General features: G+C 52.8%; 11 protein-coding genes across 11 annotated transcripts; 7 read left to right on the plus strand and 4 right to left on the minus strand.

The window, feature by feature from the left end:
* Window positions 1-1,565: 1,565 nt before the first annotated feature.
* On the plus strand, window positions 1,566-2,943 carry J4E85_011732 (uncharacterized protein; the record flags this gene model as incomplete). Its single annotated transcript, XM_051475931.1, has 3 exons — window positions 1,566-2,147; window positions 2,196-2,562; window positions 2,633-2,943. 3 exons carry the CDS (start codon window positions 1,566-1,568, stop codon window positions 2,941-2,943), a joined length of 1,260 nt encoding a protein of 419 aa, XP_051320256.1.
* A 414-nt stretch (window positions 2,944-3,357) lies between these two features.
* Window positions 3,358-5,581, minus strand: UTP25 (rRNA-binding ribosome biosynthesis protein utp25; the record flags this gene model as incomplete). Its single annotated transcript, XM_051475932.1, has 2 exons — window positions 3,358-5,359; window positions 5,412-5,581. 2 exons carry the CDS (start codon window positions 5,579-5,581, stop codon window positions 3,358-3,360), a joined length of 2,172 nt encoding a protein of 723 aa, XP_051320257.1.
* A 343-nt stretch (window positions 5,582-5,924) lies between these two features.
* Window positions 5,925-7,063, plus strand: J4E85_011734 (uncharacterized protein; the record flags this gene model as incomplete). The annotated part of the gene is made up of 3 exons (XM_051475933.1): window positions 5,925-6,029; window positions 6,087-6,799; window positions 6,847-7,063. The coding sequence occupies 3 exons, from the start codon at window positions 5,925-5,927 to the stop codon at window positions 7,061-7,063; spliced, it is 1,035 nt and encodes a 344-aa protein (XP_051320258.1).
* A 2,155-nt stretch (window positions 7,064-9,218) lies between these two features.
* Window positions 9,219-10,949, plus strand: J4E85_011735 (uncharacterized protein; the record flags this gene model as incomplete). The annotated part of the gene is made up of 3 exons (XM_051475934.1): window positions 9,219-9,610; window positions 9,657-10,497; window positions 10,551-10,949. The coding sequence occupies 3 exons, from the start codon at window positions 9,219-9,221 to the stop codon at window positions 10,947-10,949; spliced, it is 1,632 nt and encodes a 543-aa protein (XP_051320259.1).
* Window positions 10,950-11,364: 415 nt separating this feature from the next.
* On the plus strand, window positions 11,365-12,411 carry J4E85_011736 (uncharacterized protein; the record flags this gene model as incomplete). Its single annotated transcript, XM_051475935.1, has 1 exon — window positions 11,365-12,411. One exon carries the CDS (start codon window positions 11,365-11,367, stop codon window positions 12,409-12,411), a length of 1,047 nt encoding a protein of 348 aa, XP_051320260.1.
* Window positions 12,412-12,624: 213 nt separating this feature from the next.
* J4E85_011737 (uncharacterized protein) lies at window positions 12,625-14,402 on the minus strand (the record flags this gene model as incomplete). The annotated part of the gene is made up of 3 exons (XM_051475936.1): window positions 12,625-12,858; window positions 12,907-13,876; window positions 13,927-14,402. 3 exons carry the CDS (start codon window positions 14,400-14,402, stop codon window positions 12,625-12,627), a joined length of 1,680 nt encoding a protein of 559 aa, XP_051320261.1.
* A 444-nt stretch (window positions 14,403-14,846) lies between these two features.
* J4E85_011738 (uncharacterized protein) lies at window positions 14,847-15,991 on the minus strand (the record flags this gene model as incomplete). The annotated part of the gene is made up of 2 exons (XM_051475937.1): window positions 14,847-15,449; window positions 15,500-15,991. 2 exons carry the CDS (start codon window positions 15,989-15,991, stop codon window positions 14,847-14,849), a joined length of 1,095 nt encoding a protein of 364 aa, XP_051320262.1.
* A 558-nt stretch (window positions 15,992-16,549) lies between these two features.
* J4E85_011739 (uncharacterized protein) lies at window positions 16,550-19,267 on the plus strand (the record flags this gene model as incomplete). The annotated part of the gene is made up of 3 exons (XM_051475938.1): window positions 16,550-17,947; window positions 17,995-19,015; window positions 19,068-19,267. 3 exons carry the CDS (start codon window positions 16,550-16,552, stop codon window positions 19,265-19,267), a joined length of 2,619 nt encoding a protein of 872 aa, XP_051320263.1.
* Window positions 19,268-19,646: 379 nt separating this feature from the next.
* Window positions 19,647-21,384, plus strand: J4E85_011740 (uncharacterized protein; the record flags this gene model as incomplete). Its single annotated transcript, XM_051475939.1, has 3 exons — window positions 19,647-19,778; window positions 19,837-20,330; window positions 20,382-21,384. 3 exons carry the CDS (start codon window positions 19,647-19,649, stop codon window positions 21,382-21,384), a joined length of 1,629 nt encoding a protein of 542 aa, XP_051320264.1.
* Window positions 21,385-21,581: 197 nt separating this feature from the next.
* J4E85_011741 (uncharacterized protein) lies at window positions 21,582-24,320 on the plus strand (the record flags this gene model as incomplete). The annotated part of the gene is made up of 2 exons (XM_051475940.1): window positions 21,582-21,806; window positions 21,831-24,320. The coding sequence occupies 2 exons, from the start codon at window positions 21,582-21,584 to the stop codon at window positions 24,318-24,320; spliced, it is 2,715 nt and encodes a 904-aa protein (XP_051320265.1).
* Window positions 24,321-24,698: 378 nt separating this feature from the next.
* On the minus strand, window positions 24,699-25,904 carry J4E85_011742 (uncharacterized protein; the record flags this gene model as incomplete). Its single annotated transcript, XM_051475941.1, has 1 exon — window positions 24,699-25,904. One exon carries the CDS (start codon window positions 25,902-25,904, stop codon window positions 24,699-24,701), a length of 1,206 nt encoding a protein of 401 aa, XP_051320266.1.
* Between the last annotated feature and the right edge of the window lie 1,960 nt (window positions 25,905-27,864).

The following is a 27,864-nucleotide window of genomic DNA, read 5'->3' on the forward strand; positions in this document are numbered from 1 at the left end:
GGGGAGGGGGTGGTAATGGGGGGAAGTTGGGGAGGCCGAGGAAGAAGGTTGATGGTGGGGGGGATGGAGAGGGAGGGGGAGGGGAGGAGCCGAAGAAGAAGAAAAAGAAGAAGAAGGTTGATGGGGGTGGGGACGATGCTAGTACCGTAAGGAGTGGATGAGGGTGAGGGGTTTGATGGATGGCTGCTGCTGCAATGGTGCTGTGGGGCTCAGATTGCGGATGGCAGCGGTCGCGATGGATGCGCAAGGCGTACGAGTAGTTATACTGCGGGTGGGTCGGCGATGTGTCTTGGAAGCCATGGAGAGCCACCAACACATCGCCCCTTGAGCGGGAAAGTACTACCGCGTTACCAGCAAGCATACGGCAACCCGATGAGTAGCGATAAGGGTTTGTGCATTACTAGGAGTATGGTATTGCCTATTACAAGGGATCACTGGCGTTTATCATGGATACCCACCGAGGTCTTTGGACCTTCTACAAAAGAAATAAGTTTTATCGATTTCTAATATATCTTCTAGCTCGGTGTTCTGACGGATGTAGTGTTATGCATTTCTTCTACGAAAGTATTTGAGGAGATAGGTGTGCCGAATCTACTGGAAGAACATATAGGAAGGGGCTTCCTACGCTGAGAATAATGGGAGGGATGTGGCGGCGGAGGGGGTTTAACATTGTTGGAGTGTTGGCTGACTAGGACGTAGTTGAGTACAGTGCTGTGAAGCTATTTCTGTATTGTCTCCTTCCGTTGTGTGAGACGAGTACGTGTGTGCACTTGTTCTTCTTTCTTCAAATGCAGAACTAATCGCATTTTCTTCTCGATTAACACTTCGTTCTAATCGAAAACAACTAGTCTTCTATTGTCACATACATCCCTTTCGCATACATGTCACCTTCAGACTAAGATAGCTCGAACATAGACACAAACAAATCCAGATAGATGCAACTGCCGCCTGTTATTAGTGTCATATTGAGTGTCTTTCGGTCGTAGCCGAGCTCGTCCAAGTAGGTGTTTACTGAATACATATCTTCAGCATCGGATACTTGGAACTGTGGGGATTCTATGTCTACATCTAAGTCCATTGTTGTGTCCTCGATCACTGCTTCTTTAGCATTGGGGCTGAGCGGGGCTTGTACAGGTAGTCATGGAATTAGCGAACTGGGCATGTTATCTTGTCTCCAGTCTTTTGCTTCGGGTATGATGGCGCAGTGCGAGTGAGCATTTCACGGTGTTGAAGTCGCAGACCCAGATTTTACTTTGTTGCGCAACTCATCTAATGCTACATACTAGCCACTGTCACTACGCAGCATGGAACCTACATTCCCGTGAAGCCACCTACTTTGCATGTTTCCATCTTGATGTGGGCTCACCTCCTAGTGTTCCAAAGGTTCTGCAGTAGGTTGTGGACGTTGGCCGCGCCTTCCTCCAACAGGTCGCTCTCACCTCACTCACCTCCGGGCAGCGCGTTTGATCTCACCGCAGGGTATCCACCGCCACCGACACAATGCCTTACCTTCACCCCGTTTACACGCCCTTCACTCACCAGCACCAACCACACCAGCTCCCAGCATGAAGCTCCACATCCTCACCCTCGCAGTGCTCGCGACACTGGCTTCGACACACGTCCTCCCTCCCAACTCCAGTCCCCTCACCAACCTCACCTACGACGTCTCCCTCAAAGACACACCCATACACCATGCCGCCGACCCTCCCACCGTCCACACCACCGCCGACCCCCCACCCCCCAACGCGAAATACGACAAAGCCGTCTCCACCGGCCAAACCCTCGACTCCGCCATGAAATCCAAAGACAACATCGCACGCTGGCTCTTCAAAGACTTCCCCCAGTACGCCGAAACGTGCCAGTCCCCCTTCACCGGCGACGGGCGTGCCGACCTCGCGAAATGGGGGTTCGACGACAGTGACGCTCTGAGCGAGAAGATAAAGAACGAGTGCGACTTCGATGCGTACCATAAGATTAAAGCGGCGTTTGACGAGATCGGGCTGGATACGAAGGCGGCGAAGGATGGGGGGCCGAATCGCTGTTTCAAGGTTAATCATCGGGATGGGCCGGCGATTAAGAGGGATGAGAAGGGGGAGTTGCCGAATGAGGCGAAGCAGTACTATGATGTTTGCGGAAGGGAATACAGAGTATGCTTTCCGCCCCTTCCCATTGACCCACACTCCTAACACGACTAGGCCACAGGCGCATCCTACGAATTCGCCGCGAACCCTTCCGGCCTCCTCGCCCTCATGAACATCATGTCCATGACCTACTCCGCAAAAACATACACCTGGTTCCGCACGCCCCTCCCCTCTGAACTCCCCGACATAGGCACGACACAGGATATCGGGTGGGCCATGTGGAACCGCGTCGGCGCACCTAGTCTGGCTGGGCTCAAGTACCTGCTTGTGACGCAGGTGATGAATGCGGGGAGTAGGGAGATCTTTCGGCATGCGCTGGGCTTGTTGGACCCGCCGGAGAGTGAGTATAAGGTTTGGCCGGGACATGAGTTTGTGATGGATGGGAAGGGGAAGGGGGGGAAGGGGGGGTTGGCTATACTGGGTATGTTGAAGCTCCTCCTATTCTGTCGACCAGAATATGGAAAGGGTTGCGTGTGCTAATGAGACAACAGGTTCACCAGTAGGACGATGGGCAGGCTATCTCTTGCTCCAGCACAAGGACCAACTTGGCGGAAACAGGTACATTGAGAAGGTAAGGCTGTTCAAACCACCAGGGGCCAGTCTGCCATACCTTCTCTTCTACGTGGCGAAGGATCCGTGGGTCAGCGAAGTTAAACCGGTGGCTGCAAAGATGGTGAGCGGGATGAACGTTACAAATGCGTTGGAGATGGACGATGATGCCAAGAACGGTGTACGTGTATTGGGAAGGCATGAGGATGAAAAGAACCTCATCAGGCAGCATATTGTCTATCTGCAGTCGTAGGGTGTTGCAACGAAGAGAAGTTCGGTGAGTGTACGATAGTTGCAATGGCCTTCGAAAGGATCTGAGAAGAGGAACTCGTACTATCTGCTTCATAGATCGTCAGACGCACCCGTCGACCAGATACAAAAGATTGGCCTGTGCATTCTCAATCAAGGAAGGATCTGTGGACTACTGTTGTCGGACCGGTGGCTGTAAGTATGGTTGACGAGATGAACTGGACAAGCGTTACCAGTCGGCATCGTATCAGCATCGTATCAGCATGTAGTGAACGTCACCTCCGACGAAGGGAGATTCGGTGAGTGTATGAAGGTTGAGATAGCTTCTTACCACCTCCTAGAAAATGTCGTACTACATGTCAAAGCCTCTCCAGACATACCCGTATCTCCACTCCTCAGATCCACCACCTCCACCCATCTACACAAAATCAAAAACATCCCCCTTATCCCCCACCATCCTCCCCACCCTCTTCCCGCCAACAATCCTCTCCAACTCCATCCTCTCCCACCGCGAAAAACACACCTTAACACTCGCTTCCGCCCTGCTTATCTCACTTCTCTCGATGCTCTTCCCCACGAAACCCACAACCTCATCATAAAACACCGGGTTCTCGGGCACACCGTAAAACACCACGCGCTTCACACCCCTAATATTATAGCGATGGAAATGGTGCGCGCGGCCTGTATACAGCAACAAGCTGTGTTTCCCATTCATGAAATGGGACCTTGCCTTGCGGACGTCGGTTGCATCTGTGTACTCGCTGATGGACGCGTATGCGATTTCGGAATCCACAAGTGAGTTTCTGACGCGGACGAAATCGAGATAACTGGGTATGAACACCAGAACCCCCAACCCGCCATCCGGGGATTTAGGTAAACGGGAAATAGACGGCAGGATCGACGTATTGAAGAATTTAAACCGCGCATCAGGGTCCGTGAGGTGAGATGGGGAGTCGAACCGCGTAAACGTCTGTTTTATACCCCAGGAGAGGGATTCGATAAGTCCGGCCGTGTGGTCCGGTGTGTATTTCAGACGGCCGGCGTAGTTGCGCATGTGTTTGTTGAACAAGACGTTTATCTTTGGTGTTAGGAATGCGGATAGAATGATAGTTTGACGGATGTAAGGTGCATGCCCATCTAAATACCAACTCCGCACACGGCTAAAGTCGCAGCCATGCGCATCTTTCGGTTGGAGATTCAGGTGCTCGAAAACGTATTCTGCGTGTTCCCAGTTTTGCATTAGCGCTGCGTCGGCTTGTTCCATGACGACGATTTCGATGGACGACAGGAAATCCGAATCGCGTTTCTTGGGGTCCCCGGTCTCGATGGCGCGGCGCAGACCGAGGGTGGAGGCGAAGATGATGTCGGAGTTGTAGAATGTGGAGTAGAATTTGAGCGTCTTCCGCGTGAGTTTTACGCCGATGCGGAATTCGTTGTCGTCGTTTCCTTCAAACAGTTCGCGGAAGTCGGCGGGGCGGTCGGGTGAGAATTTTTCTTCGGGTAAGGAGAAGGAGTCTAGGAAGCGCTTTTTGTTTTCTTGTTGCTCGAAGGCGTGGAGGGAGGTTAGGGAGTCGAGGACGCGGACGCAGGCTTGTTTTGTTTCGAGCAAGAAGAGGATTTTGGGGCGCGTGAAACCTTGGTCGCGGTATTCGATGGAGGGGTCGGAGGAGTCTTTGGATGTGGATAGCTTGGCGTTGTTTTTGAGGACGCGGTCGCGGGTTGTGAGGATGTGGTTTAGGGCGTGGAGACAGGTTATGTCGCGGAGACGGCTGGCGTTTTGAACTGTTCGCGCGCCGAAGAGTAGGTCTTGGTAGCCGAATATGGAGGGTGCGATGGCTTGTTCCAGCTCATCGAAAGCGCCGACCTTTTTCTGTGCGTTGTCTACGAGCCGCGCTTTCAGCTGGACGTCGCGTACACTTCTTAGCTTCCGATTCGGCTTGACTTCGTCGCTGGGAACCTGGAGTATGCCGACGCCCTTCCCGGATGCTCGATCCAGCTTCTGTGATGCCCACTGGTTGGATGCTATCCGCTTGAGTCGCGCGGCTAGTTCGTTCTCGTCGGGGGTCGCAAAGTGTTTCTGGTAGGCCTGCTCGAGCTCTTGCTCTTCCTTGTCGTCATCGTCCACGTCTTCTTCATTATCAACCTCAGCCTGCTCGTCCTCCGCCTCGTCGCCTTCCAGGGTGGTAGATTCAGCGTCGTCGTCCACTTCGACCTCCTGCTCAGGCTCGTCGTGCTCCAGCTTCCGCCTCTTCTTGCGATGCTCTTCCGAACCAGTATTGCGCGACGAGAAAGACTGCAGGAGAGTCGCATAGGCGTTTGAGATGGGTTGCGCTTCTTCTTCCTCTTCGTCCGAGACATCGTCTTCTGATACGTCGGACTCGCTCTCGTCGGACGGGGTGGGTTCGCGCATGGGGATGTTTCTGGTACTGTTAGATCTGGACTAATGTATCCGCGACCAATATCCGTACTCACGAATCTTCGACCTCGTCTCGTGTTCTCGCTGTGGCGAATCCGCCTCGGCTTCCACCTCTTCCACGACCTCGCATGCCGCCTCTGCCCCTTCCCATTCCGCCGCCTCTGCCGCCTCTACTGCCGCCCTTTGCTCCTCCACGAGCGCCGCCTCGTCCTCTCATTGGCGCCATGTCGGTTGCGCTATGCGCCGATGTGAAGGGAGCTTGATGCAAGGTGCGGGTCTTTTCGCAATGAGTAGTGAAGGTGGGTAGAAGTTGCGACCACCTCTTGCGCAGGGGGAAAAGTGAAGTATATGGATGTGGGAGGTAGAATCGTCCCGTTGAGGTACTTCATAGGTTAACTCCGCGCCGCGAAAAAGTTCAGATGGTCCGTGCAAGCGAACGCACCCTGCCCAGATTTCGTGAAGAATATCGCTGCGTGCCCCACCAACCACATTTGACGTCTCCGAGCGCCTCACCACACGCCCACCACCACGCCCACCCGCAAGACCCTATCGCCATCACCACCGCCACCATGGCCGAGAACGACTCTTTCCTGCATCTGGCGCGCCCGCTCGGCCCCGCGTCCATGGGCACGCAGCCGTCGACTGCCCCGCTGAACGTCGCCATCCAGCCCCAGGTATGCGACAAGCCACGGTCGAGGCTGCCTGCTCTACTCTCTGACACCATCTGCTAGGCCGTCTTCTCCATCCTCGACCACTCCCTCCGCCGCCCCGCCGAGCAAGAGCGCGTCATCGGCACCCTCCTCGGCACCCGCAGCGAAGACGGCACCGAGATCGAGATCCGCAACTGCTATGCCGTCCCCCACACCGAGACGCAAGAGCAGGTCGAGGTCGACATGGACTACCAGAAGCAGATGCTCGCCCTGCACCTGCGCGCCAACCCCCGCGAGGTCCTCGTCGGCTGGTACGCCACCAGCAGCGACCTCAACACCTTCTCCGCCCTCATCCAGAACTTCTACAGCCAGCAGGGCGACGGCACATGGCCCCACCCCGCCGTCCACCTGACTGTCTCCACCGTCCCCGGCCAGGAGATCGAGTCCAAGACGTACATTTCCGCCCCCATTGGCGTCACCGCCGAGCGCGCCGCCGACTCGTGCCTCTTCATCCCCGTGCCCCACGAGATCAAGTACGGCGAGGCCGAGCGGTCAGGCCTGGAGCTCATCTCGTCCGCCAAGGACCGCGAGGACCGGTCGCAGGACGTCATGACGGACCTCGACTCGCTGGAGACGGCCATCACACACGTCCTGGACATGCTCGAGCGCGTCTCCAACTACGTTAACAACGTGCTGGACGAGGAGGCCGAGCCATCCTCCGCGCTGGGCCAGTTCCTGATGAACGCACTCAGCCTGGCACCCAAGGTCGAGCCCGCCGACATTGAGCGCGACTTGTACGTCAGAATTATTCATACTTCCGCACACATGCTAACAATCACAGCAACGCACACATCCAAGACGTCCTCGTCGTATCATACCTCGCCAACACCATCCGCACACAAATCGACCTCTCGAACCGTCTCGCAACCGCTGCGCTTACCATGGGCGGCGGCGATCCTCTCGCTGGTGACGCCAAGAAGGACGGCGACAACAGGGGCAAGGGCGGCGACCGACGAGGCGGCGGCAAGGGCAGGCAACAAAGAGAGCAGGAGGCATGAATGGGATAAAAGGCACACTGCATGGAGTTTGGCGTTCTAGTGACATGCCACTGCTAACGCAGTAAGCGCGACATCGCGCGACATGACGCTCTGGGACCAGCGTTTTAGGGAAGAAGTCGGGTTCGAGGTCAGACAATGGTCGCGAGGGCTATGATGAGAGACAATGTGTGTTGGGAATTGGCCCCCCTCGTGAGCGAGCGAGCGAGCGAGTTAGAGTCTGTCTGAGAAGCGCTGTATAACTACTACATTTATCCCCGCGGTAGCATTGACGGCATTCAGCCATATGCATGAAAAGTCATGAAATGAACAAGATCAAACAGCTTGGGTTGTATATGTGATTTCATTACCCCTAATCAAGATGCACCATGATAGAAGCACCATGATATAGAACATGCACCTCGGACATGAACCCCAAGATAAAACGCAGAGGAGATGCACCTCAGAGTTAAACTCCAAGATATGACGCGAAAAACAATGCACCAGATGTGAACCTGATAGAGCGCTAAAGCAAAGTGCACCGTGATGAAGACCACGATAGAACGCGAAAAGCAAAGTGCACCAGATGTGGATCTGATAGAACAGAGTGCACCGTGATGAGGACCACGATATAACGGAGTGCACCAGATGTGAATCTGATAGAGCGCGAAATGAAAGTGCACCGTGATGAAGACCACGATAGGACGAAATGCACCGTGATAAAGACCACGATATGAAGCGGAAGGAAAGTGCACCAGATCGAGACCTGATAGAACGCAGTAAAAATCTTGCTCAATGGTCTTCCTGACCATTCGAGCCGCTTGCCAATTCGGCGTCTGCCATAGCCAAATTCTCCAATTCCTGTCTGGGGGTTAGCATCGCTGGTATCAGAAAGTGTCCCAGGCTTTGTACTTACTTCGATGTTCAATAGCCGCGCCGTAAGACGGTTGCGATTGGTGTGTCGATTGGGTTAACCAATTTGGGTCATTCGACTTGGTTCATGTCGATTTGGTTCAATCAATTCGATTCGCTCGATTCTGGTCATGTCGATTCGTATCATTCGATTTGGTTCAACCAATTCGGTTCGAGGATCATGTTCGAGGACGAGCTCGCGGATGGCCGCCGCAACATGCCATGGATGCTGACGTTTTCGCGACGCCTCCGATTCCGCTTTGTCGTTTTGCGATTTCGATTGCGAGGCTTTCAAGGTAGACAATTCGTCGAACTTGTTTTGCAATTCTGCCGCTTTGGATGCAAGGGCAGCGACGGCAATGTCTTTCCCATCTTCAATAATGTTAGCAGAGTGTTGAGAGTAGCTGTATGTATAATGGTGACTCAATTCCGATGCCTTTACATCGCAGATACAATTCCACAGTTCGATTGTCAACAATTCAGCGCCGGTGCGTCGGCAACGAGGCGGCCGAGCGCTTTGGTCGGGCGCTCGTAGTCAGTTCGCAATGGCAATGTTTTCAAGTGGTCATGACGAGGATGAGCGACGGCTCTGGCAATTTTCGATTCAAGGTGTGTCGGCGTAGTGTTCACATTGCGTTTTGTTGTTGTTGCGTCGTGGTAGTGTTGTGGTGGTAAGTGAGTGACTAGGCAGCAGCGGAAGGTAGGCCCGACCACCCGCATTGACCAGTCACTTCCTAGTGCGTCATCGACGCTGAGCACCTTCTGCCATACCACACTCACAACCGTCGCAAGTGCTCAGTATCTACCGGCATCGCGCATCGGATAGATATCGAACTTGCCTACGATCATCCGCGCCATCGCTCAGGACTCATCGCCATGCCTTGTAAATATCCGAACACATCACGAAGCGACCCCCCGTCGTGGCGCAGTCGTGGCAGTGGATTCTGAACCGTTCAGCCTGATCAAAGCGAGGCTGGCGCTCTTCCCAGTTCAACGACAGTATTCGGTAAAACCTCCACATCCTCCGTGGTAGGATCTTGATTCTGGACTAGGCTGCGAGATGTTTACCTCACCGCCTGTTGTGGAGTTGCCTCAGGCAAACTCAGAATCTCGTGTTGTCGTGATGGCTTTCGGTCCTGTTGGCACCGCGTGGTTTGCTGCGCCTGCTTTGCAGTTCTGCCTGGAGAAGGTCAATGTATAAAGATGTCTTGCATCTCTAGTCAGATTGACCAACATGCTAGTATTCTGGTTACGTATCTTTGTTACAATGTCACTTCGCAACACTGTCGTCGATAACACCGCCGCTCCTGCTTCATCGCAGGGCGTTGCGGGCCAGAAGATCAACATGAACGTCGTCCCGGATGACATTCACCATCTCATTCTCTCCGATATCGTGGACACATCGCCCGCAGATCTATTGAATGTGGCGCAATCTTCCGAGGTCTTGCACGATGCAGCAATGCCCTACATATACCGCAACATCATCTTGAACGGAGAGTCAACGGCATACAAGGCACTTGTGGAGAAGCTCTCCAAGCATGAGCACGGTGACCTTACGAAGTACATCCGCAGCATCACCGTCAAAGACGAGGTACCCTCCGAAGACCTGGTTATGATACTCAACAAGACTTCGCGGCACAGGAATCTTCGATCGCTCAAGTATGTTCCTTTAACCAATTCAAGATACTGAAACTGACTCTTGTAGTTGGGAGACTTCCACGCACATAACTCCGGCAGTATACGACATCATTCATGCGATTGAGCCGAAGCCCGAGATACGCGTTGTTGTCGTAGACCGGAAGACGGCAACGAGTGTTGCACATCGCCAGATGGACATGAAGCTCCTGTCATCTCCGCTTCTTGTTAGCTTGACCTACGAGGTATATATGCAGGGTTTCGCCCCCGAGCACCCTTGCCGATCCGAGTGGCCTCGACTCTCCCAGGCACTGGCGGCTGGCGGGAACGTTAGATATCTTCGACTCCAAGTCTTGCAAGACGGTCACAACCTTTTCACACCCGATACAGAGCCAGCGAAGATACCGCGCCTCGATCTCACCACCGGTATGCGCCTACCTCTGCTGGAGGAGATGACTCTTCAGACATTGAGATACCATGGCCAGACGGCGTATCTCTGGGATTCCGACTACTGTCGCATGTTTCGCGATGCTATCGACTGTTCCCGACTGCGTAAGCTTGACTTCGGCGGCGAACATCCTGAAAACTTCTTTTCTTGCTTCACGGGACTTTGCCCCAAGCTAAAAGTGCTGAGTTTTGGGATGCGGGAGGGTGATAAATCGCCTGCGAAGCGGTTCATCGAGTCGATTGATGCACTTGAACACCTCGATCTGTCACGAGCGCAAGCGGGTATAGACGATCTTTGGCCCGCTATCGAGCAGCACAAGGATACACTCGAGACACTGATCCTTGGGCCGACATTCGAATCTTATTGCCAAAAGGTCGTCATGCCCTTCAGCCGTTTGAAGGACATCGCGCGGACATTCCCTATGCTCAAGCATCTAGGCTGGGACGCACCCTGCGAACGCAACGTAAGCCACGCTCACTCGGACCAAATTCACAGTTGCGCTGACCGTGCCATTAGATCGATCCGCAACATCTCGTCGCCCTATTAGGGATGAATCTCACGAAGCTTGATCTCTGGCTGCACATTCCCCACGAAGCGAACGACTACAGCGAAAAGCTCGTACAGGATATCTGGGGCAACATCCCGCATCCCGAACTCAACAAAGAAAGTACTGTCGCATCTGCGACCGGTATTGCAGATCGTCTTTTGGGGTCGGGGCAAGGCGCATTTCAGTGGCTTACGCTTCATCTTTCGCGAGAGGGGGCGTCGGATCGCTGCCAGCCGTATATGATGTACTCGAAGCTGCAACTTAGATTGAATGGGCGTCCAGAAAGGACGCGTGGAGACAAGTGGGATGTGCGCGGTAAGCTGGATTGGTCTTTTGAACCCACTTTGGTGGGAGAGGTAGGGGAATGATGGTCAGGATGAGGAACAAGAGGGGTTTCTTCCTTGGATTGGAACCCCCGTGAAATCTCTTTCCTTTCCTGTCTTATAATACATCGTTATATCTGGCGATGCTAGTCATGGTTGGCTCTCTGTCATCCACTCCGTCAACTGGTACTACGACGACACAGAACGAGCGATGAGCCACTCACGACACCCGCAATATGTAACCATGCTATTCGCAAAGATACTCCTCAAATGAGAGAGGTTGCAATCATCATACTCATGGTTGGCTCGTCTTGTCTGTGGGTCGTATGTGAACCACGGAACAGCAATAGGGGTCGCGTATTTGGTAGCGAACGTCGCATTCATCCATCTACTTGAAAAGTATTACACACAACATATTCTTCCGTCGCATTTGGTATCTCTCTCCACAGCACTCGCCACGATGTTCGAACACGAGCTAGAGGAACAGACCGATGAACAAGAGGTTTTGGTCGTCGACCAGACGCCCACACAAGAGCAGCGCAAGGCCGCACGACGCGTAGAGAAGTTTGAAAGAAGAATTATAAGAAACCGCATAGCGCACCTCGACCAATTGCTTGCACGCGCGAGAGAAAAGGCATACGCGGCACATTACCGCGCGGCCGATCTGAGCAAAAAGATCGAGGAAGAACGACCAGCCCTCATCGAGGCCTTGCTTCCATACGAAAGGCGCAAAGCAGCAAGATCGAAACAAAGAGCCCGAAAACAGCACACGATATTCCTTAACCGGTTCTTCCGCCTGCCTCGAGAGATCCGCGACTTAATATACCACCACGCCTGGAGCGGCACGATAATATCCTTCTACCAAGAGCTAACCTGGAACTTCGCGGAGCACAATCTAATGCCTCAGGGCCCAATTATTACGGCTGAGTATTCATCTACTGGTACATACAGGGCAAGTCTCATGTCGACATGCGATCTTGTAGCGCCAGAGAACGGAGGCCCCTGTAAGGGACTTAGACACGCGCAAGAGTATGCATGGATATGGATGAGCCAGCAGATCTACGCGGAGTCTACGGCGCAGTTCTATCGGTATACACAGTTCGTGCGTTCTCCGCGGGCTGAACGGCAGTACTATCATATGTGCGCGCACATCGTTCCGAGACGCAAATTGTACGAATCCGCGTACGCCTTCCCGAATATCCTGCTCGCCCGCCGCGTGCTGCTCGATGTCGGATACGAAATATGCCTTGACGTCGCAAACCACGGTATATCGGCCTCGATTCTGGAACTGCTGGCTATGGCGAAAAAGGGTGAAGAGAAGAAGGCGCTGCAGGTGAGTTGGATTAGGGTTATAAGGAGTATGGCGGACACGAAACCTTTTCAGCTTAAGGATCTGGTTCCGGCGAGTACGCCTCACTCTATGGCTAGTAGAGCGTTCGAGGAGCTGGTGTTGAAGGATTTGGAGAGGGTGGGCTGGGAGATTAAGGTTGGTGAAGAGGAAACGTGACTTGCAGGTACGGCGGGAATGTAGAGCGAGAGCGAAATGATCAGGTATTGCTAAGAAAGTAGGGGTTTGGTGTTAGCAGCGCAGTCTTGGTCTGGAGTTAAAGGTGATGGCGACGGCGAAGGCGCAGCGAAGGATGCGATAGCCTAGATGAACAGGTGCCATTGCCAGCATCAGCTTCGAAAGTCGTAAGTAGTGTAATATTTCTACCTCATACTAGCCACTCCCCTTTCCTATCGATCTCCGAAGCCATGAAGCCTTCTTGTCAATAGGAGGCGAGGCCAATTTCCTGGCGCGCATTGTTACCGTTGATCCAGGAACAACCAGGGTATCCCACAGTTGCGGTGGAATGACGATGTCATCTTTTACCAGGTCGAACTCTCCACGTTCGACTAGCTGGGAGAGCACTGGCACCCCGGAACTGACATTCGCGATGAATTCCCGCATTCCCTACTGCAATCAGTCTGGATAGTCAAAGCAAGCTGGTAGATTACCTACCCCCCAATTACTGCACAAACGCCAAGGGCATTCGAACTTGCGATCGATAGCATCGTAGAAAACAATCGGTGCCTTTCTGGCTTTCTCCACTTGTTCCGCAGCTTCTTTCTTTGCCTTTTCCTTTTCGATCTTTGCCTCCTGTTGGGATATAAGCAGATTCTCTAACCTATCGAATTTACTGCTTTCCGTCTTTGCCCTCGCCTTTTCAGCAGCTTCCTTCTCTGCCTTTTCCTTCTCGATAAGCAAGTTCTCTAACCTGTCGATTCTATCCTTTTCATCGCGTTCAACGTGTTGCCGTGAACTACTATCGCGTACCGCCTCTTCGTCCTTGCGCTCGAACGACTTCTGTCGGTGCACACCAGTATCGACACTCGAATTGCTGATCCATTTCGCCTTGGAGTCGGGATTTCGCATCTGTTCCAATAACTCCCCGAGGGGAATCCGGCGTTCTTGCGGCTCGTGGTGGCGTACCGACTTTTCGCCTTTTTCCTTAGACGGTGTTCTTTCATAAGTTTCAGATCCCGCTGTCGAATAGCTATCTTCGCTTGTAGGAAAGGGCTGGGGTTCCTCATGTGCAGACACCTTCTTGGTCGCATTCCAGCTCCACGTCGGTTCCAGACTCTGATGATCTAGCACATCTCTGGCTAACGCACAAGACATTTGCTGCATCTCGACAATTTGTGTACAGTTTTGAGCAGCCTGGAGAGCGCAGTCATCCTCGTCGAATTCCCCGCTCTGGAAGATGGTTGAGTCGTGCCTTTTCGTAATATCTTGTTGTGCTGCACCAAGCACAACCAACTCTCCACCCTCATTTGGTGTCGCGTCTCCGGCCTCTATTGCAGTGCTGGGATCCAGAGTGAGCGTGAAGTAAGAACTATCATCTTGTTGAGCATCTCGATGATGATGCAGACACTCCGTAGCGTCTTCCGCAAACTTGATGTTGCTCTCGACCTGTGTTTTCAGACTCTCGCTGTACAAACGTTAACCATGATACTGCTACTGCAATCTTATGATGCCTACCTGATAGACTCCGGGGCATCTCGCTGCAGTACGACAGCCAAGTTCATGGTAGAGACAAGGACGATGATAGTAGTCTTAAACGAATCCACCAAGCTCTTGACAAACATGACCTTAGGCCCAACCTTCATCCACCTGAACCGGAACCGTATGAGCGAAATGGTGAAACCACGTCGCGAAGGATCATGTTGAACTGGCTCTCCAATCAGCATCCTCAAATCCTCTATGAGAGTTTGGCATGCGGCGATCAAGACGACGGTGATCTCGCGAAGCTTCTCGGTCTTGGAATGTGGAAGATCAACGACCATACTCAATTGCGTGAGCGAGCTTGAAAAGACCGAGATATCTGCGGCGATGAGCCTAGCCTCGTATTCAGCGGATTTGATAACGTTGGCGACTTCGAGGAGCGTTCTGGCGAGTTGCGCGCTCGCGCCAGCCAGGGTGATGAGGGAAGCTGCCAACCCAACGATCTCGGCCATGGTCGTTAGTCGGTGGAAACAGTGCCAGGAGTCTCGAGGCTATTGTGAGGAATAACAATTTGTTTGAAATGTCTGCCTGAGCAAGGTTCATGGCGCTCCGCCTCGTCAAGGCAAGGCTGAGATGCATACACTGGCTGTGCCGCATGCAGGTGCCCCGCACTGGCGGGCATCTTCGTAGCAGAGGATACACAGCCACGCTGCACCGCCGCCGAGTTGGAAGGAGACAGAAATCGAATGCTAACTTCGTTACCAGTGATAAGTGAGCTTGGTACGGGGTAACAATTAAAAAGGCGATAATGATGTGGGACTGCGGTGACGCGGAAAGACGAGGGGCTCACGACTTCCGAATCGACAGCACACCCCTCCGATCAGGTTGCCTTGAATGGCAAGAACCGTCGGGCGAGGAACTCGTCAACTGGAGTAAACATATGCAATAATCGCGCCCTACCCACTCTCCACATCCGCAGCCTTCGTCTCAACTTTAATCTCAGGCCCCTCAATCTTCTTAACCTTCCTCCCCTCCCACCACGACATAACCCCCGCAAACATCGCAACCCCACACCCCAGCGCAATAAACGTGCCCGTCGCCCACGTCGGTCGATCCAACCGATCATAATGCCACATAAAAAAGCACAACACAGCCTGCAACAGCGTATTCAAAACCATCATATCAACCGTAAAAGCCAGTTTCCACATCCCCGTCGGCGGCGCCCTCTCCCCCGTAAAAGTCTGCGGCATCAACTCCTCCTCGCCCCTCCACCCCTCGTTCTCCGTGAACCAGGCCGGCGGTCGGAACCACGCTTTATTCTGGTTCCAGAGCCGGCGCATGGCGTTTGAGTCGTGGAAGTGGACGGCGCGGAGCATCCAGTAGAAGTCGCGGAAGCGCCAGGGGGCGAGGCCGAAGCCCGTGACGCAGAAGAGGGCGTTGAGGATCTGGCTGTCGATTTCGAGCCAGATTTTGCGCGACGAGTAGTCGTCGTCGCAGCTGGGGTGGCACATGGCGGGCGCGGCGTTGAGGAGAAGGAAGAAGAGCATTGCGCCCCAGGCCTTGGGGTTGTTAGTAAGAAGGGGGGTTGATGGGGCGGGCGTATACGTACGACGATGTTGAGTCCGTAGATGGTTATTAGGAAGCCTGACGGTGTGAGGAAGAAGACCCAGAAGGCTTTCAGACCGTGCTTGATGGTAGGGCCCCACGGTTCCTTCTCGGACGACGCGTGCTTCTCCTTCAACGTTCGTCGACGGTGGAATCCATGTCCATGAGGCTTACGCGACCTCTTCCCAGTCTTCTCGTCCACTTCTCCCGGTACCATCGCGTCTGTTGCGGGCTGGTCAAGGATCCTAGTCTGGGATTTGACCAAGGTGAGCTCTCCGTCTTCGTCTGGAACCGCTACTCGAGTGGCATGGCCATGCGCATCGAACGTGATGTTTGACCCTCCCGACTCTGGCTCACGCAACTCTGTCAAGTTGGGCGCTTGAGCCATGGCCGTCGCAGTGGCTTGCCACATGCCCAGCTGCGGTGTCGTGTGCAGCAACGACAGCGACATGCCGCGCGCCCGCCCAATGATGCCCTTCTCTTGATCGTCGGCCATGGCTGGATATGTATGCGCAGCCGTCGTCGTATGCGATGCAGATTCGGACGTCCAAGTCGAGGGTAATGATGGAGTGGATGCTTTTGCTTCACATGTCACTGAACACACGCTCGGTGTCTCGCCGTTGAGCTACTCGGGAGTAGAGACGGTGACGCCTATGTATGCGGCCCTCGGTCCAACTGTGATAGGCGTAACAACACGGACGATCATGGCGGCGCCACGCGAAGTCCTGAGATTCCGGTCCAGACTATCGAGATAGACACGGCCGAGCACAATCTGTTCGTGCGAAAGTTCGTTGGGCGCGGATGATCGGCGGCGCGGCATGGGCAACACGCTGTGGATTGGCCCGCTTCGCCGCAGAAGATCCGCGGCCTGCAGATTGCGAGCCGATCAAGTAAGAGGTGTAAGCGTGCGCTAGAGGCAACCCGGAAAGACTGATTACTCGTACCAAGACCAACAGTTGAAGCATGTTGATGCCCGTCATTCGTCTGATCTCCTGCAGTGTTCCTATAATCCATCGGGAGCCCAATGTAGCTTCCGCGTGCAGCCGGTATCGCAATGCCTCTCAACTTCAGCTCCAAGCAGAAGCGCGGCGAGTACCACGACGGGAAAGCGCAAAGCACCGGTAGAGTCAACACGTTCGGCCAGGTCGCCATACAATTCCACAGGAACACGACGCATCTGAAATACTGGTTCGACAAGCTCCAGAAAGATTCCGCGGCATGCCGACCGCCGGGATGCGCAAAACCGCGAAGAGGCAGTACGACTTTGGTGGATGAGTTCATCAGCGACAAGACGAGCAGTATCGGCGCACCGCGACTGAACATCGCAATACACATCTGCGGGTCTCGCGGCGATGTGCAGCCTTTCATTCCGATTGCGAAGCTGCTCCAAGCTGCTCCACATCACCACCGAGTGCGCATCTGCACGCATCCCGCCTTCAAGGACTTTGTGGAAAGCAATGGAGTGGAGTTCTTCTCCATCGGAGGCGACCCCGAAGCACTCATGGCCTACATGGTGAAGAACCCAGGGCTGATTCCAAACATGCAGTCCATCAAAGCCGGTGACATTGGCAAGCGACGAAAAGAGATGGCCGAGATGATGGAGGGTACTTGGAGAAGTTGCATCGAGGCGGGTGATGGCATGGGCGAGAGAGTTTCAGCGTTGGACGTAGACGCGCCCGAGGATTTGTTCATCGCAGATTGCATCATTGCGAACCCGCCGTCCATGGGCCACATTCACTGCGCTGAGAAGCTTGGCATTCCGCTGCACATGGTCTTCACCATGCCGTGGTCGCCAACAAAGGCTTTCCATCACCCGCTAGCGGCCATGGAGTATGGCGAAGTTGAGAGGTCCGTCGCAAACTACTTCAGCTTCGGCATCATGGAGCTGCTCACGTGGCAGGGTCTAGGCGATGTCATCAACAAGTTCAGGACGCAGACCTTGCACCTAGACGCTATTAGCCCGCTCTGGGGTCATCTCCTGCTTTCGAGACTCCGCGTCCCATATAGCTACCTATGGTCACAGGCTTTGATCCCGCGGCCAGCTGACTGGGACTCACATATCAGCATTACCGGTTTCTCGTTCCTGGATGCTGGATCGAATTACACGCCGCCGGACGACCTGGCTGAGTTTCTTGCGAAAGGCCCTCCTCCGGTGTACATTGGTTTCGGCAGCATAGTGGTGGACGATCCAGTGGCTCTCACCAAGCTCATCTTCGACGCTGTGAAGCTGGCCAAAGTTCGAGCCATAGTTTCCAAGGGTTGGGGCGGCGTGGGTGCGGGTGATGTGCCGGATGATGTGTACCTCATCGGTAATTGTCCGCACGACTGGCTCTTTCAGCGGGTTTCGTGTGTAGTCCATCACGGAGGCGCGGGAACGACGGCTGCTGGGATTGCCTTGGGAAGACCTACGGTTGTTGTGCCCTTCTTCGGCGATCAACCCTTCTGGGGGCAGGTAAGTCAGCGCTGATACACGACTGAGCCGATCTAACAATACGATAGATGATTGCAAAGGCTGGAGCTGGTCCAATGCCCGTCCCGTTCAAGCAGATGACTGCCGAGAGCCTTGCGACAAGCATCACCTTTGCGCTCCAAGATTCGGTCAAGGTCGCTGTTCAGAAGATGGCCGAAAGTATCGCGGAGGAAGATGGCGCTGGCGATACCGTGCGCGACTTCCAGCAGAAACTTGGCATTGATGGAATGCGATGTCATATCTGTCCGGATCGCCTCGCTATATGGCGTGACAAAGAGACTGGAGCACATCTCAGTGGCTTCGCAGCCTCCGTGCTTGTCCAAGAAAGACTGTTAGATTTGAAGCACCTGCGTTTGCTGCAACATCGGCATTACTATACCCATGAAGGCGCTGAAGGACCATTGACCGGTGTGGTCGCTGCTTTCGGAGGACTCATGGCCTCTTTGGGTACCGATACAGCTGAGTTCTCGCAGCGGCTGAAGAAGAGACCACGTGAGACGGAGTCCGACGCTGAAGCCCTGAGAAGAGTACCGACCGTTGATGAGCCCGACCTGGAGAAGGGCATCACATCCAAGCACTTCCACCATCTGGCGTACAGAATGGCAGCGAAGTCGTGCGATGATGACTACACGCACAATTTCGAGAAGCCGCAGAACCGCCCGGGTATCTCAGCTCTTCGCGAGAAGATCGCTGCGAGGCGAGCAAGAGGCGGCCGTGGCTACCAGATCACAAGCGCCACCGCGCATTACGTTGGTGATCTTGCGGCCACAGGAGCCAAAACCCCAATCGCCTTCTTCTACAACATCGCCAATGGCTTCCGGAACCTACCCTCATACGCAATCCGCAACGACCCCGCGCGTCAAAGAGACGAAATCACCGGTTTCGGCAGCGGCTGCAAGCTCGCCGGCAAAGAATTCGTGCTCGGCCTCAGCGACGCAATCGTAGGCATCGTTCGACACCCCTATCTCGGCGCGAAACAAGAAGGCGCCATGGGCTTTGGCAAAGGAATTGGGCGAGGTCTAGCTGGGCTATATCTCCATTTGGGAGCCGGTAAGTTCGGGTTCCGAATATTCCGCTTATCCGCTTATCTAACACTTGTCAGCGGTCTTTGGCCTGCCAGGATACTTCTTGAAAGGCGTCGAGAGGGGCCTTTTGGCTCGGCATCTCACTGCGCTGCAGGCGGAGATTTTCTTTGTCCAGCTAAGACGATCTGCTGTTGCGTTTCGTGCTGCGAGTGATGCTGAGAAGGCGGCGGTGGTGAAGAAATGGGCGGAAGTGAAATCAAGCATAGACAGGCATTAGCGAGGGGTTTTTTTCGTAGGGCTGGTGGCCTCGTCTGCAAGGCACCCGACGAGGGATGCGGAGCGTTGTTGTTGGTTGCAAGGAATAGCCGGTGGCAGCCTGGGCCGCTACGCCCCGTTGGTTTTCGCTTCACCGCGGTGAGCGCTAGCCAAGTAGCACCGCGCGACCACCGATATGGCTACGATTGCGACGGGCTACAAAAGCGATTGCCAGGCCGTTGCGAAACGTGACATCAATATACCCCTATCGTCTTCGTTCTTGCTTTACTTTGCAATGTTCTACGCCCCGTGGTGATTGCTAGCAGCGTAGCGACAAGCTCACGACTTTTACGCCCCGAAGTGTGCCGGAGGGTCACAACATCATCCAGAGGCAGCGTACAATGGATTCAATAGATGTGAAGCGCGCAGCATGGCAGGTCGCGCTATCTGCAGCGACTGCCGCCATTGCTGTTTTCTTGTTCAAGTTGGTGAAGATGCGCATGATCTTCTACAGGCTCAAAAAGCAGGGCATGGTACGCAGTCTTCCCCAAACATGTCGCGAGCCATGAACTAACCTGCCGCGCCTCAAAGCCCGTTCCAGCATGGGACTTCGCAACCGGAAATATGAGAGTATTACCAGGCCTTCTCAAGCAATTTCCCGAAGGCTCGCAGCAATCCGATGCTTTTACTCTGCTCGCAAACGACTTCCCAGACTCCGACAACTGCTTCTACGTCGATCTCTGGCCGTTTACCAGTCCGCTCATGATAGTCACGTCGCCCGAGATGGCGATGCAGGCGTGTCAGGAATACGATCTGCCCAAGCCGCCCATTCTGATTCCGTTCTTTGCGCCGTTTGCGGGAGGCGCGAATCTTTTCGACATGAACGGCGCGGAGTGGAAGAGGTCGAGGGCGCTGTTTAACCCGGGGTTTAGTGATAGGGTTATGATGGAGAGTACGCCACATATCATCGAGGAAGCTGAGGTCTATGTGGGATTGCTGCGAGAGCATGCGAAGAAAGGGGATACGTTTTCTTTGGATCGATTGACGTGTGATTATATGATGGATCTCATTGGCGTTATTACCATGTGAGCATACCAACAGATTATCACGTGTGTCTCACATACTAACACAACCAGCAACGCACGTCTGCACTCCATGACCAGCCATAACGCCCTTGCAGCAGCGATGCGCAGCTCTATAGAATGGAATTGCCGGGACCAGGAGATGAATCCGTTCAAGCGCTGGAACCCGTACCGCCCCTGGATCGAATGGCGAAACGGCAAAACGATGGATCGCTATATCAGCACAGAGCTCGACAAGCGCTATGAAGATTGGAGAAGCAACAAGCCGTCCACCCGCGCCAAGTCTGTCATGGACATCACAATAGCCGCGTACATGGGCGAGCGGAAAGGAGCGGCCAAGCTCGACCCTGAATTCAAGCGGTGGGCGACAGTTCAGATTAGGCTGTTCCTGTTCGCTGGACACGATTCGACGGCCGCTACCATCGTATACAGTCTATACATGCTATCCAAACACCCAGAAGCCCTGGCCAAAGCCCGTGCGGAGCTCGACGAAGTCTTTGGCGCAGGCAACGACACAGCCGCCGGCGTGCTGAAGAAGCATCCAGAGCAGATCAATAAGCTGCCTTACATGAACGCGGTAGTCAAGGAGACTCTGCGCCTCTTCCCGCCCGCTTCAGGCATGCGAGGCGGTCTCCCCGGCGTCTTTCTCCGCGACAAAAACGGAAACAAATACCCCACCCAAGACATCAACATCTGGGTCGTCCACGGCGCTATCCAGCGAAACCCGCACTACTGGCCCCAGCCTCACGCCTTTTTACCCGAGCGCTGGCTCGTCGAACCTGGTCATGCTTTGTATCCGCCGAAAGGAGGGTGGCGCCCATTTGAATTTGGCCCGAGGAATTGCGTGGGCCAGACGCTGGCGATGCTGGATATCAAGATTACCTTAGCTATGACGGTGAGGGAGTTTGATGTGAGGGATATGTATGAGGAGTGGGATCGAAGGAATCCGTCAAAGGGGATTAAAGAGGTGTTTGGCGAGAGGGCGTATCAGGTGCCGCAGGGGGCGGCGCATCCGGTGGATGGGTTTCCTTGTAAGGTGAGTATGCGGGAGTCGTAGTGTGATGTGCTAGCACTTGAGCGTGGAGAAGTTGCTCGAAGTCGTTGTATAAGACGTCGCATCATGCGCATCTTAATCATTTTGAATGAACTAAGCACATGAGAGCTCATTCAACCCTATGCGATAGGCGATGCTGGACGGCGTTCGAGGTGTAGCGCTGTGTAGCCGTGGTGAGCAGCGGTTGTTCCGCCAACGCCATGTTTAGTGCGCGCGGCAATCTTTCCGATTTCCGAGCGTGCACCCTGGGCGGGCTGCAACTTTGTATACTAGCAGCACCAGCACCAGCACCGCCAACTGCACCGCTACGCATTGATACGACTGATACGCTTTCCGACACGTATATATCCAATTCACCTCTTGATTCCTTACGTAACGACCTTATTGGCCAGCTGCCTCCCTCGCACCGACCCTTACGCAACGCCGTCACCTCACCGCACATGCGATAGTCACAGTCACACGACTCCCCGATCGAGATGCTAGGCTTCCGTCCGCTATCCGTGGGCAAGCGGAAAGCCAAGTCGTACAACCAGGCGGCGACCCACGAGCGCGATGTCGAGGACGGCGAAGTCAACGAGAAGGGCTACCAAAGCGACGACTACGAGGCCTACATGTCCTCGGGCACCACGAGCCCATCCTCGTCCCGGGAATCGTCGGGCGCATACGACCCGAACCCGAACAACATCGAATCGAGACCGCTGCGCCGGTCCTCCAAATCCCACCGGAGAGCCCCTTCGAAAGCCACCGTCAGCGCATACAGCTATAGGAATCCGCGGGCATGCACACGATACTTTGGGCTGGCCGTGGCGAGTACGCTGCTCTTCTTCATGTACTTCCTCTTCAGCAGCAGCTGGGCCTCGATACGGAATGCAGAGCTCGGCCTGAATAAGCCGCCGCCGCCGCCCAACGTCTGGGAGAGCTTCCCGTTCCTGAAGCGCTACCACGGCGGCGTGCGGTCACTGGTGAGCCGCGAGAAGAACGTGCCCGAATACCCCACCAAGCAGGACATCGACCCTGAGCTGCCCGCCGAGGAGCCCAAGAGCGACGTCGAAAAGCGACAGTCGCAGGGCGCACACATTGCCGAATCGATAACATTCGACCCGTACCCAGACTACAGCGGCGTCAACTACGTGGACACATACGGGCCGGTCGAGACGTGCTATCTCGATGCGAACGACACCATCAAGGTGCCAGGGCTGCGGGCATACAAGGGCGTTCCCCAGGGCATGCCGGATAACGTCATTGGGAGCTACGAGACACTGGGTCTGAGGGACGATGTCTGTTTTGAGCGCTTCGGACGCCTCGGTCCGTATGGCCTCGGCTACAGCAAGCGGCGCGGTGGGACGGGCGCCGGCATGGAGGGCGACCGCGAAGGCATCGAAGACGTATGGAAGGTGGACGCCGAGGTGGACTTCCGCGACGTCAGCTGGGCGGAGGCGATCGACCGCTGCCTGGAGAAGAACAAGGGCCGCTTCCAGAAGCAACCCAAGTCCCGGACAGACTCGTTTACCATGCAGAAACGCGATGCTGACGACGCCCCCGCAAACGGCACCGTGCTACAACCGAAGGCGGCGCACAATACGCTTCTTCCCAGGACCGCAGTCCTCGTCCGAACCTGGGACGACTACAACTACGACGACGAAGACATCATGTACCTGCGTGCACTCGTCTCCGAGTTGAGCCTCGCGTCGGGCGGCGAATACGAAGTCCACTTCTTGATCCAAGTCCACGACGACAACAAGCAGATCTGGGCCGACGAAGCGATCCACCAGGAAGTCCTCAAGAACGCGCTACCTGCTGAGTTCGCCGGCATGGGCACGCTCTGGTCGGAACGTCAGATGGGCTTGATCTACGGTGGTCTGGAGGAGTCAAACTACCGCGGGCTGCCTGTACACGGCGTCTATCGCTCCACCTTCATGCCAGTCACGTACTTTGCACACCAGCACCCCGAGTTCGACTTCTTCTGGCACTGGGAGATGGACGTTCGGTATACTGGCCACCACTACCACCTCTTCGAACAGGTCTCCAAATGGACGACCGCCCAGCCGCGCAAAGGGCTGTGGGAGCGCGACGCCCGGTTCTACGTCCCATCCGTCCACGGCACCTGGGAAGAGTTCAAGCAGATGGTGCACTGGCAGACCCAGCACGGCACAAACAACCAAGCAAACAAATGGTCATCACACCTCCCACCCAACCCCCACGTCCCCCTCGCCGAAATGCAAAAGCCCGAGAAGCCAGTCTGGGGTCCCGAGCCCCCACAAGACTACCCCGACATCGAAATCGACGAGTCGGTAAAACCAAACACAACAATCACAGAAGACAAGTACGAGTGGGGCGTTGGCGAACCCGCCGACCTCATCGTCTTCAACCCCCTCTTCGACCCCGACCACACTAACTGGATCCTCGCCGACGACGTCACCGGCTACGATAAGAAGAATGGTCTTCCTCCGCGCCGCACCGCCATCAACACCTCCGGCCGCCTCTCCCGCCGCCTCCTCGAAACCATGCACCGCGAACAGTCGCGACATCGCCACACCATGTTCTCCGAAATGTGGCCCGCATCCTGTGCCCTGCACCACGGCCTCAAAGCCGTGTACGCCCCTCACCCCGTGTTTATCGACCGCAAATGGCCAACCCAGTACCTCGCTGCTATCTTCAACAACGGCCGGAATGGCGCCAGTGGCGGTGCGCGCATGTCTGTTTTTAGCGATGAGCGCCAACATAACTTTTTGGGTACCACTTGGTACTATCACGCGGGCTTTGCGCCTAATCTGTGGAAGAGGTGGATGGGGTATAAAGTTGATAATGACGGTGGCGAGGAATACGAGGTTGCGGGTGAGGGGAGGATGTGTCTTCCGGCTATGCTGCTGCATCCGGTTAAGCAGGTTGATTTGGTGCAGGAGAAGGAGAGGGTTGAGGAGGGTGAGAAGGTAGAGTGAGGAGGATGAATTGAAAGCATAGGTTGGGATAGCAAGGCGTTGGTAATCGATCTTTACTGGCGTATGGAGTCGCGTTGGACGCGCATATGTTGGTAATAGCGTTTGATTTTTGTTGTATATGACTAGAGACGATCTCAACCCCTATTTATGTTGGATATGGATATATGAACAGCTATCTTATAGGCGATTCTTATGTAGCCTTGCTCTTTGTACATGTATTAAGGATAAACCTTCTGTTGCTCTTGATCTGCTGAGCGCTCTCTTTCCCTTACACTGAACAACTACTCGGCAAGCCCAAGACCATCCTAGTGGGTGTCTCTACCCTCTCTCTGCTGCCCGCGGTTCTACTTACTGTCGTCTTCAAACCTTCCCCCACATCTAATAACTCCTCGGCAGCCCCAGCACCTTCTCCCCAATATAATTCAACACCATCTCCCTACTCACCGGCGCAATCCTCGGTACAAAGCACTCCCTCAAAAACCGCTCCACATCATACTCTGCCGCATACCCCATCCCCCCATGCGCCAGCACCGCCCTCTCACACGCCGTAAACGCCGCCTCCGCGGCAAGATACTTTGCGCTATTCGCCGCAACCCCAATCGCATCCTGCCTAATACCCGCATCCGTCCTACTCGCATCATACAGCCGCGCTGCGTGGTACGTGACATGTTTCGCTGCTTCAAGCTGCATGTACGCGTCCGCGAGGGGGTGTGATATGCCTTGGTTCATGCCGATGGGCCGGTTGAAGACGTGGCGTGAGTTAGCGTAGGCGGCGGCTTTTGTCAGGGCCGCGTAGCCTAATCCGAGGGCTTCGCCTGCGAGCAGACATCGTTCTGCGTTCATGCCCCCGAGGATTATTTTGAAGCCTTCGCCTTCGCGGCCAACGAGGCAAGATGCGGGGATTGCGTAGTTGTCGAAGAAGACTTCGTTTGCGTCGACGGCGCGCCCGCCCATTTTCTTGATGCGGCGCATGTCCAGTCCTGGCGCTGAGCGATCAAGCGGTATGCAAAATAGACTCAGCGCTTTACTTGGTTTCTCTGCTTCGTCCCGTGGGGTCGTTCGCGCAAGCAGGATCATGCGTGATGCGACTTGCGCGCATGTTATCCATATCTTCTGGCCTGTTATGCTATACCCCTTCCCATCTTCATCTTTCTTCGCAAACGTACTCAGTCTCAACGTATCCAACCCCGAATCCGGTTCCGTAACCCCAAAGCACGTCCGCCACTCCCCCGATATTATCCTCGGTATCGTTTCCTGTAACTGCTCCTCACTCCCATACTTAGCCAGCGGCTGCGTCGCATACACATTCGCATGGATCGCTTGCGCGCCCGCGATGCCAGCGCCAGACTCCGCTATCGTCTGCATCATCATCGTTGCTTCCGAGATACCTAGGCCGGACCCCCCATACGCTTCTGGTAATGCGATGCCGAGCCACCCGTCTTTCGCCAGCGCGGCGTGGAAGTCTGATGGGTCGCTGCTGCTGTCGTCGCGGTCGCGCCAGTAACTGTTGGGGAAGCGGGAGCAGAGTGCGAAGATGGCGTCGCGGATTTCGAGTTGCGTGGAGGTGAAGCCGGTTGTTTCCATGATGTGAGGGCGGGGGGTGCTGCTAAAGTGGCATCGTGGGGGGTGGATGCGGAGGCGTGAAGCGGTGCGTGTTGCGCGCGAGATGCGCAGAGTGCGCGATGCCGCTGAGGAGAGCATCGTCGGCGTGAGTGGTGGTCACATCGGTGCTGTTGTTGCGTTCACGGCTGTCGCATGACGTTAGTTGTTGACGCGCGAAGTAGCCGACTTGCGATGTTGCCGCAGTGGGGTCGAGAGTCGTAAAGCCGAGGTGAAGTGCTATAGCGGGCCTCGCGACACCCTGTCGGTCGCAGCGCGGTATAGTAGTTGTCGCGTCTAGAAGTATAGAAATAAATAGAAGAAAAATTCTTATATTATAAGCTTATATAAAAAGCTTTCTTAAATAGTAAAGCTTCTAAAAGATTATTTTAATCTATTCTAGTAATTCTTTATAAAGTAGAGTCTTTTAGCTAATAAATATAAAATAGAAGTATAAAAGCTAATTAGTTAAGTCTTCTATTATAGTTATAAAACTAGTAATATAATAATAGACTAAATAGCTATTAGACTTAAAAGTTAGTACACTAGAGAAAGCTAGATCTAAATAGTATTTAGATAAGAATAATAACTATATATATATATATAATATAATTAACTATATTAAGTATCTATTCTAATAGAGATACTACTAATCTCTTTACTATATATAGTAACTTACTAAAACTTAACTTATTTTATCTTCTATCTTAGAAAAACTATATACTATCTTTAAGTATATATTTTATTTACTAAAAGCTTATTAGAATAATAGTTTAAATAAGCTTTAAAAAAGATATAATTATTATATTATATAATAGAATAAGTAATAGATAAGTTTATTAGTAAACTAATAATTCTATAGCTTATAAACTAGTTCTAAAAAAGTAAAATCTATTACTAGTATACTAAAGAATATATAACTAAAGGTTTTAGTACTCTAAAAGTATAAAGAATAGATAGGTAATAAGAACTATTCTCTAATAATAGAATATAGCTTTATTAGAACAAAGTAGTTAAATACTATAATAAATAGTATAACTAATAAAGATTTATAATAAAGTAATTATAGAGTAAATAGTAGGTAAAAGGTAATAATATTATTACTAGGTAAAGAATAACTATAGAGAATTACTATTTCTTTTATAGAAAATAGCTACTAGAATAATTACGTAAATATCTACTTATTTCTGCCTAGAGATAAGAATTTATAATTAAATCTACTTAATTTCTATTAATTTCTAGATTTATAATCTAAGTCTACTAAATTCTTTTTATCTTCTAGATTTATAATCTAGACTAGTACTAATTATATTAGTCTATGCGTTGTATTGCATAGACTAATAATTAGTTTATTACTAGATCTTTTAGTAATTATAAAAAGAGAGATAAGAAGATAAAAGTTATTAAATTACGTAATAACTCTAATATTAACTAGGCTAAGACAAATAGAGGTATTTTAGAATCTTCTAGTGTAGTAGATTAAAACTAGCTACTAAAATTCTAATTACGTAAGTAATTAGATTTACTAGAAATTTTTCTAATTTGTTAAGAAATAATAATAAGTATAATCTTAATAAAGCTTAATAATAATAAAAAGATAATAATAACTAAGTTATTATAATCTTTATACACTCTCTTAAGCTATAGTTTTTAATAACTAAATAATAAGAAAATATAAGTAGTTTTTATAACTAACTTATTAATAATAATTTATATAAGAAGTTTTAATAACTATCTTAAAAACCTATTTCTATTTCTATTTCTATTTGCTAATATAAATAGTTATATAATAATAACTAAATATAAAGCCTAGACTAAAATCTCTAAGGTATAAGAACTTAGAGGTTAAAAACCTAAGCTCTGTAATAGTATTAATATACTATTTTTATTATTATAAATAATAATAATAATAACTAGTTATAAATAATTAATCTAGTTTAACTAG

Source organism: Alternaria conjuncta (genome assembly GCF_024043145.1).
Source record: "Alternaria conjuncta strain BMP 0040 chromosome Unknown scaffold_52, whole genome shotgun sequence".
In the NCBI taxonomy this organism is placed as follows: Eukaryota; Fungi; Ascomycota; class Dothideomycetes; order Pleosporales; family Pleosporaceae; genus Alternaria; species Alternaria conjuncta.